Source organism: Calidris pugnax, unplaced genomic scaffold (assembly GCF_001431845.1).
Source record: "Calidris pugnax isolate Ruff unplaced genomic scaffold, ASM143184v1 scaffold44, whole genome shotgun sequence".
Classification (NCBI taxonomy): Eukaryota; Metazoa; Chordata; class Aves; order Charadriiformes; family Scolopacidae; genus Calidris; species Calidris pugnax.
Genome location: NW_015094506.1, coordinates 23,603,024 through 23,614,366, shown reverse-complemented (window position 1 = coordinate 23,614,366; position 11,343 = coordinate 23,603,024). Strand labels below are relative to the sequence as shown.

The window sequence follows — 11,343 nt, the reverse complement described above, 5'->3', positions numbered from 1 at the left end:
AGGGAATTCTTTTTGTTGCTACCCCCCCCCCCCATTTTTTTCCTTTTCCTTAACCCCCAAAAAAAAAAAAAAAAAAAAAAAGGCTGAACTTGTCATCTTTCTTACCTTACAGCCATCACAGCATGCACTGACCAAGAACAGCTACCGCTGTGAGACTAAGTTAATTTCCTAATGACTGTGTAGATCAGAGGAAAAGCATTTGAAAATCACATAATTGATAAATGATGGACCTACCACCATGGAGACCAAAATTCTACACAAGATAGCACCCAATACTTCCATGACAAGAAGTCATGCCAGTGACATTCCAATAGACATTATAAGAAGGACCTCAGTTTGACATCTAATATCAAGACATGATCCCCACTTCCATGACTGGTAGATAGTGTCCATCCATGCTGGCAGATGGGACAGCTCAGATTTTCCCTGCCTGTGCCAGCCCAGGAACCAGCACAGCACAGATGTCCTCAAGGATGGCAGACACAAGTGGGATCAGCTGCACTCCACCCATGGTAGCCTACACATTCACTGCCTAGTTCTTCCCAGTCCTCTGAAAAGTTTCCTGCACAGCACTGGAGTTACATACCCTGATCAAAAGAGCTATGCAAATGTCTTAGTACAGTTCTTGACATAATTGTATGCTTTCAGATCTTATATTTTAGCTCAACTCCTAGCATGCTGGTCAGCACAACCACTCTCATACAGGTACAGTATCCAGAAAAAGTAAATTTTATAGACCTCATTATTAAAATTAAGGTATACGTGGTAAGGTTTGTTCAGTAGTTATTAATCAACAATATGATTTTCAAATATTTCTCCCTTTCTGCTCCACACAGTCTCCGCTGATCAGTGTAAGTGAGCTCCACAACTGCTCTGATTTGAGCAGAAACCACGTTTCTGTGGTGGGGTGGCCTATCACTTACATAGGGCCTGTTAAACCAGGGCTGGAGGCAGATTAAGTTCTGGGGAGCACAAGTTCCAATCTGCCTGAAAAATACCAAGGAGCCATACCCTAGATAACCTTAACTTTTATTTGGAGAAATTCACCTGAAAATCCTCAGGGAAGCATTTAAGGCATAACAATACCCGTCTTTGCATGATAGCATATTTGGCAGCAGCACGTGGAAAGTGTCTTTCCAATCTCACCTTTCCCCTCCATTTCTTCTTAATCCTGCACCTTCTCCCAGCTGTGCTGGAACTGTTTGCCCTGGGAGTCAGATGTGGAAGGACTAATACAGACTTCAAAAGAAATCATTTTGCAAGGGACAGGAGCCAGGCAATACTGTTGCAAAACACCTCACGCTAAGAAATCATAACCTAGATCTCACTGCAATCAAAGAACTTAAGAGTTATATCTGCATGTCACACTGACTGTGGTCTAATTTAGGATGACAGACGTGATTTGGCTCATTCACCTGAGCACTGCTGCTGTACACAACAGAGCACGTATAGTCTAGGCACCACCTGCATCCCAGCATTTCATGCCCAAAGCACTGCTTATTTCAAATTTATGGACAGGGCTCTGAACTGCAGCTCCTTACTATCTTGCTGTTCAGCTGCTCCACAAAGGAGCCAACCACTGGCTGTAGGACATGGCAGACAAGTTGGAGTAAGAACACTATGAACTGTCATTTGCAGATCCAAAAGGCATCATTCACTGCTGTCCTTAGCAACAAAATCCAAAACCTAATGCAAAATGTCTCTTTTAGCAACCTGTATATAGACCATCACTACAAGTTCATGCTGTTCAAAGGGCAGAATTCATTGCTGAATGAGCATTATTACTTATAATTTACTTTGTTGATGTGCACATTTACAAGCCTTGATTAAAAAAATTACATAAAAGTGTTTGGAGGTTTTTTTAGCTTATAGCATTGCTGCTGTAGTAAAGTTCAAACATATTCTTAACCAGTGTATTAACCAGTCATCTACATGGTGGAGAGTTCCTCCAAGAGAAGGAATTCAGCAGTCTATTGTGCACTCTGCATTTCATGACTGGAAAAGACAGTATTGTCCTCCAGTACTGGATTACTTACCACAGGAAGGATCATGCAGAATACATCCTATCATGATGGAAAACCCAACAAATATACACATTTCCAAATGCAGCTCCATAGTCAGACCCACCCATTTACTCAGTCTGGTAAATTCATCAAAAAAACTGTTCTGAAACTTCACCCCCAAAGGCACAACTGGCAGTTGTGCTAGCTTGCTCTGGGCCGCCAAGTTCACACAACAGTTGGCTGTAAAACTCTGCTTAAGCCATTTTTAATGGTTAACAGGATTACTGACTAAAAAACTTGTTTGTAAAAATAAATTACTATTCATGCAAAAGGTAAAGTATTTTGCCAACAGAAACAAGTACCCCAAAGTGACAGTATTTCAGGTGAAAACTGAAACCATTTATTCAAAACATCAACACTGTACCTCCTGGGAGTTGTAGATCAAACTACTTCTGCTCCCATTCTTCTCTTAGGGTTTGGCTCCCTGTCCAAAATCTACCTTGTGATGCACCATGGATAATGCTTCCACTGTTTATGTCCTCATGCCATTTCATAGGTGCTACTCCTTTGGAGATGTGCTGCCTTTTAGGCAAAAAAGCATAAAGACATTACACCTCTGACTGAAATGGAAATATTTTACCTTCCACTTAGAAGAAGAAGGTATTTCAGCATTGCCTTCTCCCTGTCCTCAAACTACAACAGAAAATTGGAATTAAGAACAAGATTAACCAACCCACCTTCTTAAGTTTTCAAAAAAACCCCCCAACAAAACAACCTCACCGAAGTCTGTATTAGAGCTTTTCAGAAGGCAAAACCACAACTCACTCTCATTATTACGAGCATGGCATTGGATATGTCCTACACTGAACAAGCCTCATGTGAACTTGGTAGTCAAATAAGGTGCCATCAGAGACCAGAAAGCTCTAAAACTGACCAAAACAATGGTCCATGACAAAAAGTGAAATTGAAATGTTTCCACTAATTTCCTCTAATCCAATGGGCAGCACAAATTAGGACAGAGAATTTCACATGAAAGTGTTCAAAGCTAGATTGGATGGGGCTTTGAGCAACCTGGTCTAGTGAGAGGTGTCCCTGCACATGGCAGGGGGGGTGGAGCTAGATGATCTTTAAGGTCACTTCCGACCTAAACCATTCTATGATTCTATGACATGGGCCTGAGCTGTCTTCTTGGGCTGCCACTGACATGAACACAGCGTGGCCACATCAGCTATAGTGATTCTTCTAGAGTTCACTGATCTTGTCCTTTTTGGACTAGCAATTCTTAAACAAGAGGATGTTCCTACCAGTTCAGCTTAGCTCAGACATCTACATTGCACACCTCCAAGACAGTTCTCTAAATTGCCCTTGTACTCAGCAGAGAGGAAAAAAGCTTTCAGACTACACTCATCTCATTCCAAAGTAGACTTATTTCTCCCTATTAACTGCAGAAGCACTCTAGATAACCAAGAGGTCTGTATTACAAGTATATGCAGTCAGGGGAGATGACTACCACAACATTGCTCTTACACACACATTCTGCATGAGATGCTCTAGGGCCTTAAGTTCATTTGGGATCTGCAGCCATTACTGTAACCTAAATATTAGTCTCCAAAAGCTTCTATGTATTCCTATAAAGCTTCATTTACTTTTGAACTAGCAAAGAAAGTATAACCATGAATAACCTATTAGCTGTCTAAAACAGGAAGAAGAAACAAATTCCTTTCCCCTACCCCGATAATAAAAACAGCTCCTCCGTTTCAAAGAAACGTATTCTCCAAAACCATACCAATTCAACAAGAATTAAATTTATGGTACAAAGAAAGCAGTGACTCAGAGAATGAACAAGTGCTGGCAGTCAGGGCACACAGACAAGACAAAATGCACAAAGGTCCACGCTTTTCCTCCCACAGCTGAGACGACCTCTGTAGCCACCACGCAATTACCTATTTTGGTGTGCATATGCATGGCTGTTCTCTGTCTTTTGCATTTGGGGGCTTGAACTTCTTCCCAAAAGTACTTATATTCTTCAAACTCTCAGAGAACAAGACATGTATTTCTACTAGCACCGGCTGTATTCTGTCAAAACCAGTCTTTCAAATATCAGTCTCCATCTGTTTTTTTTAACTGGACAGAGCCCTCAAGTGGGAGTATGATCAGTCAATAAAGTGATTTATTTTAGATTTTCTTTCAAAAGATTCAGATTTAACAACTTTATGAATAGCTACCAGACACACGAAGAGCAAACAAAGCCTTCACTGCACTGGCCTTACAATTCATTTCCAGAATGTACCAGGAAATTTAATAAGTTTCAGGTTCCTTAATTGCTGACCTAGCTTTCAGGAAGGTTCAGCAGTCTCCTGGGTTTTGTAATTGTAAAATATAATTAAGACATGCAAAGTTTTGGGTCAAGCAATGGATAAGAAATCATGAGAGAAAACATATATATAAATATATACACACACACACATAATTGGAGCTCAGTTATAGAAAAAAAAAAAAAAAGGGCAGCCTTAGCAATACATAGCAATCAATTTGGGACAAATTTTTCAGGTAAGCTAGACAGTGGTCCTACATTGCAAACCTTCAGAATTTTTTTTATTAAGCTAATTACAAACAGGCAAATGAATCATGTTGCCACTAATGATTTATTCTGAAAACCACAACCCACACTGACTATTATTGTTCCAAATATGAACTAGATTCACAAAATGCACTAGAGCGCATCTTTAGTTCTCATAAATTCTGAACTGGGTAGGCAATTCCCACCCCATCCTCAGAGAAAAGCCTCCTCACGTTACTGATGATATGCTCAGCTACCCACGGTAGGCAACCAGCCTTGTATCATACAAAACAAATTCTCTGTCCCATCTTTGCGGCAAAGAAAACTGCAGAATTAATAATTATGTATCCTCACATTACAATGGCAATTAATAATGCATCACATTAAGTCCTGCAACCTGACTGTCACTATGACAATATCCTGGCACAGGATTCTTATTTCACTCACGGATGGTCTTCAGTATTTGTCATCAAGGTACCCCATAGTTAAAGGCATTTAAAAATAGTACCAATAAAAAAGCTGCACAATTTAAGGTGAATGCTCCTGAATAGGGACAGAGGGTAAATATGATGAATCAAGCAACAGGGAGGTGGGAAGGAGGGGACAGGATTTAGGGTTGAATTTGTAAAGTCTTTCTTTTCACTGCTCTGCTCAGTTTATCACCCACCCTTTCAAGAAAAGAACCGTATTTATGCTATTTAACAGATTTCCTTGGATTTTTGTGTGCGTCAGGGCTAAAAATTGTTTACTTCTCCATCTCCCCATTTCTGGCCCACCGCCTCCTTCTTCTCAGCCCCGGAAGCTCTGTGGAGTCCACCCGTAGAGTCAAGGCCATAAGAGTGGCACCCATCCCATGTAGACAACCCACAGACCTCCAACTCCCTTATGCTGCCTTGCTGAAGCACAGGGCTGCATCGATGGGGTTAGCAGTAAACAACAACAATCAACACAACCTCAGATGCAGCTGCCATTTAAGTTTCACAGACTTCCCAGAAAGCAGGGTAAAAGAAAGACAGCATGTGGCCTTCTCAAGGATTCTGTGGAAAAAAAGAAAAGTCATAGAATCATAGAATAGAATCATAGAATTTCCCAGGCCGGAAGGGACCTCCAAGGGTCATCTAGTCCGACCTCCCCGCAGTCAGCAGGGACAACCCCAACTAGACCAGGTTGCCCAGGGCCTCGTCGAGCCTCTCCTTGAATATCTCCAGGGATGGGGCCTCAACCACCTCCCTGGGCAACCTGTTCCAGTGCTCCACTACCCTCACAGTAAAGAACCCCCTTCTAATCTCCAATCTAAATCTGTTCCCCTCCAGCTTGAAGCCATTTCCCCTCGTCCTGTCACTACAGGCCTTTCTAAACAGGTTCTCCCCAGCCTTCCTGTAGGCTCCCTTCAGGTACTGGAAGGCTGCTATTAGGTCTCCCCGGAGCCTCCTCTTCTCCAGGCTGAACAACCCCAGCTCCTTCAGCCTGTCCTTGTAGCAGAGGTGCTCCATCCCCTTGATCATCCTTGTGGCCCTCCTCTGGACCCTCTCCATCAGGTCCATGTCCTTCTTGTATTGAGGGCTCCAGACCTGCACACAATACTCCAGGTGAGGTCTCACCAGAGCAGAGTCTGAGGACAATGAAATGGACTCTGTTAAATCAAGATTCAAGCTTAAATTCCAGATCCTATTTCCCTTGTGCTCCACACTTAAAATAAAAAACATAAACTAGAACAGCAGAAATCTTCCTTTTCATCAGACAAACATCAATAAACTACTTCTTTCACCCTTTCTTCCTTTGGTATTTCTACAAGGTGCTTTGCCACTCAGAGACAATTTCAGATCATATGTTACGGTGGGATTTCCCTATGAGGCATTTATAGTATTCAGCCTCTGGCTCTCTTAATACTTGCCAGGACAACATTATACCATTCACTGGAGTGTCTCAAGCCTGTATTTCTACATTCTATTGATGTAGATTAAGTTGCACCCTCATCACATTTAACCCCAAACTCATATGCTCCTTAAAAAATATATTTGCTAACAATGCTATGGGACGGCAAAACACAATATTATACTTCACAGTATAAAACTATGAGAACATAAAAATATGACACATTATAGAAACATGTACATCTTTTCTCCCCTCTTTTTAGATATATTCAACGAGCAAAAAAATACTATGAATTGCTGGTATAAGACTGCCCTCTAGTAGAAAACTTCCTCCAGAGATACGCTGCCTCTTTTGCGAAAATACATTACAAATTTAAATTCACAAGCTGTGGTCTAATAACATGGTAGAATAGGTTTTACACAGCTAAATAATGAGTGCTATAGCACTCAGTCAAATGTCATGTAGAAAACAGAAGGAAATCTGTAGATAAGAAGAGAACACGTAAAGAACACGATAACAAGTAGCATGAAAATAGTGTACCATATTACACAGATCAGCTGTCTCCTCACTTCAGATCTTATGCTCACTTCTGATCAAAATATGTCAGAAATAGAAGAAAGAACAAAAGATCTGAAATAAAAATGCTTCTCTCAAGAAGCTTGAAAGGGAGTGGCTGTTCATTCCAAAAACTGAGACGAAAGATACACAATCAAAGTAGGACATACACTAGTGAAGAGAGGAAGAGAAAACAGAAAATTCTGTGAGATACTCTGCATAACACAGGATAACTGGATATCTAACAAGGCTGAAAATCATGGATACAAAGAACAGCTTTCAAAAATATGCAGTTGGTTTATAGACCCTACCATTACGATACCATAACAGTATGATGACCATAATGATGCATACTATCATGGCTAGTGAAGAGAGCTTTCCAATAATGAAATAGTTTTAGATCCCTGTATATTTAATGCAATCTAAACATGTTAACTATGTAATGTTTGGAAAAAAGTTCCTTCGGAGGAAGGCGATTAACCATGCAGTATAGTATATATAACATAGCTTGCCTTTGCTATGCGTTTGATACTAGTCAAATCTGGAAGCTAACTGAACTTCATGAAACAATGCTACAAAGCTTTCTGTGTCCCATGCATGCCCCCAAAATATGAAAAAAAAATATGCAAGTTCACTACAGACACATTCACCCACATCCCAGATGCAGAGGCCCCTGTAGGCCTGGAACTTAAATGTGATGTCAGAGCAAAGCTAGTACCTCTGCACAGCACCAGGATGTGTCTACCCAGGCTGGTGTCTGCACAGGGGTCTTTACAGTGTCCTGTGTACATGACAGTGATGCCCTTTGTGTCAAACAAACCCATCACCTGCACCAACCACACCGTTGCTTATCTTGATGCATTTTATGTACATGAACAAGTATTATGGCCAAATACTTGCTTTGTTAAACATAATGAATGCATATGAAAATTAAATATACTCATTAAGCCAAGCATCTGCATGAGCCAACAGCCAGCAGTTGCATAGATTTTCTAAGAAAGACTTTTTAAAACATAGAGAGAAGGGGAGGGACTCTTTATCAGGGAGTGTAGAGAGAGTACATGGAATAACGGTTTTAAGCTGAAAGAGGGGACATTTAGACTAGATATTAGGAAGAAATTCTTTACTATGAGGGTGGTGAGGCACTGGAACAGGTTGCCCAGGGAAGTTGTGGATGCCCCATCCCTGGAGGTGTTCAAGGCCAGGCTGGATGGGCTTCGAGCAACCTGGGCCAGGGGGAGGTGTCCCTGCCCATGGCAGGGGGGTTGGAACTCAGTCATCATTAGGCCCCTTCCAACTCAAACCATTCTATGATCCTATGATTCTATAGACTATTAAAACAAATTCTGTTTTGCCTTGCGTGACTGTACACAGAACTCCTAGTTCCAGCAAAAACAGGCCACAAGTGTTTATCTAGGGATGTGCAAATATGGATTTAAAAATCATGACTGTCTGAATACAGTGAGGAATATCAGCACGCAGGAACTGAGACAGGTGATTTAAGGAAAAATTTGAAAGAGGAAAGAACAGGGCTATTTGCAAACCTGGAAAATCTGTCAGTCTGAAAATGTTGCAGCAATAATGAAACATGAAACTGAACAGGAAGAGTGAGAGGTGGGGAGAGACAGTGCAAGAGGAGTGCTCGTGGCTGAGGACCCCAATGTCATCATTGTCATCACCCCTGCAGCCATCAGGTGTATCAAGCCATGGCGTTTTGGGAGAGAGACTAAGGCAGACTGCTCATGACAACCTGTTTTAAAACAAAATAAAAACCAAACCAAAAAAGGGTACTTACAGTCCACTGAATGACTAATTATCACTTAGGAGAACCTGTGTTATCCCAGCAGCAGAAAGACAGCGTATCCATGTTGTCAGACTCCAACATTCAGATCAGGCATTTAGTGTTACATGGCTACTGTCTGAATTGAACACACACTATCAATTATTGCTGTAGCCTGAGCTCATGCTTAAAAAGCATATGAAGTAATTAGCCAGTCAGGAAACAAGACAGATGAAGAATAGCAGATGACTGCCAGTAGACAAGTGCATGATGTATATCAGTCTCCACACAAAGAGAGAAGCCATAGTTCACAAAAAAAATCACTGAATTCAGTGATGGATGACCTTACCCTACCTGCATAAACCAACCTTGGTACACACAGTACTGCTTCAGTGAAAGCTTTGGCTGGGATAGAGCTAATTTTCTTACGATCTGCTGGTATACTGCTATGTTTTGGATTTAGGATGAGAATTATGTTGATAACACTAATATTTTAGTTGTTGCTAAGCAGTCAAGGACTTTTCAGCTTCTCAGACAGGCCTGTCAACAAGGAGGCTGGGGGCCCCCAAGAAGCTGGGAGAGGACACAGCTGGGGCAGCTAGCCCTAACTGACCAAAGAGATATCCCACTCCATATGATGCCATGCTCTGTATATAAAGCTGGGGGAAGAAGGATAAAGGGGGGGTGTTCAGAGTGATGGCATTTGTCTTCCCAAGTAACCATTACGTGTGATGGAACACTGCTTTCCTGAAGATGGATGAACACCTGCCTGCCCATGGGAAACAGTGAATGAATTCCTCATTTTGCTTTGCTTGTGTGCACAGCTTTTCCTCTACTTATTAAACTATCTTTACCTCAACCCACGAGTTTTCTCACTTTTACTCTTCTGATTCTCTCCCCCATCCTGCCGTGAGGGGAATAAGTAAGGGGCTGTGTGATGCTTAGTTGCTGGCTGGGGTTCAACCATGACAAACTCAAATGACTATCTAACCCTTAATAACATTGTACGACTGTATGAACATTGATACTGCTATGCTTGCAGTGACTGTAAGCAGTGACTGTAAGTCAACCACAACCATTAAACTCACAGTATTGTACAGCAATAAATTTCTCAGGATCGTATTTTCAGAAATGAAACAAAAAGGAAAATTCAAGGAGTATTCCCTCTCCCCACCTTTAAACTAAAATGTCTTAGATGGAAGGAGCATTTTTCAATGCAAGAAATCAAAAAATCAAGTAGTAGAGCTAAGAAAAAAAAAGTTGTGTTCTGTATTTAAGCAGAGATAATTAATGAGGTAACTGAAAATATATGAAACATTCAGAAACATCTTTTAGTGTCATATTGCCACATCCTTTTACATTTATTTTGTACCTCTCCACTGATAAGACACAGAAGTCTGCTTACCGAGTTGTCTTTCAGCTGGAGACCCTCTCCATTAGGCAGCGACGACCTCCGTTTTGTTGAAGAGTTCTTGTTTGGTGTAGAATTAGCGCCTCCAGCTTTCTTCTTGACAAAGAGGACTTCACAGCTGGCTTGATCTTCATTGTGCGTGCTCTTCCCTGCGTTTATTACCCTAAGGAAAAAAAAAAAAAAAAAAAAAAAGGAAATAAAATAAGGGACGTGTCCAAGTTAGCAAAGCACAGAAGCCTCCATCTGTATCTCATATGTGACTCAAGATGTACGTTGGAACCATAGTCCAGAAGTATTGCAAATACCAACTGAATTGAAGTACCTGACTTTCTTACACATATACATATGCACACATACACACATGCACACTTGTTATGCCACGGGTAGGGGTATAGAAACAAGCATGTTTCACAGAACTATGTGAATAAGAACACATGGTATCATAAGCTTATTTTACCTGTAGGCATACCATACTTTTCTTTAAAGGCACTACTTGATGGTCAAGGCTGATAACATTTATGCTTTCTAGTTGAAACATGAGATCCCCAGTTGCTTTTCTACCTGCCAGCTTCTCTGCCACAGTGAATAATGAATCTGTTGGCTAAAGGTGTGCATTCCGTCAAGTTCCCAGTCTTGCACAAACAATATACCTGCTATAAATCTAAAAAGCTGTTACTGCTAAAGGCACAGAAAAATACACAACTGCTATTTGTCTGTTTAAAGGGCATATATTAGAAATGCTGTTACAGAAATACAAAGGAAGGGCTTTGCCTTATATTCCAACATGCAAGTCAAGTTTGCTTGTACCCCAGCAACACAGAGGGATACATACAAAATACATCCTTCTAGCACTGCAGAAGAACATAACCCCTGTCCCAAAACCCTCAAACCCTCACACCTCTGTCCTACTTGCAGTGTAGAGAGCAGGTTTGCACCGAGAGCTGCAGGAATGCAGAAACCAGCACTGAGAGCTTAGTACAAGCTTCGGGCAGCCAAGGGTATTCCTAAGATTCACACCACAGCTGCTCATCTTCCTTCTGTCAGTGACAAAGCTGAAATAACAGCTATTCCAGCACCAGCATTTTAAAACCCTAACCAGAAATTGGCATTTTCCAGGATACTGCGGTTACTATCATCTGTCTCAGAACACCCACGTTCA

The 11,343-nt window shown here is 41.3% G+C and overlaps 1 protein-coding gene across 1 annotated transcript in view; it reads right to left on the bottom strand.

Moving 5' to 3' along the window:
* PPM1H (protein phosphatase, Mg2+/Mn2+ dependent 1H) overlaps positions 1-10,467 on the bottom strand; it is a 72,728-nt gene extending 62,261 nt beyond the window's left edge. Inside the window, exons 1-2 of the mRNA XM_014963331.1 lie at positions 10,457-10,467; positions 10,179-10,347 (exon numbers count right to left, since the gene is read on the bottom strand). Of these exons, the coding sequence (XP_014818817.1) occupies positions 10,179-10,347; positions 10,457-10,467 (180 nt within the window). The remainder of the gene's footprint in view (positions 1-10,178; positions 10,348-10,456) is intronic.
* Positions 10,468-11,343: the final 876 nt, after the last annotated feature.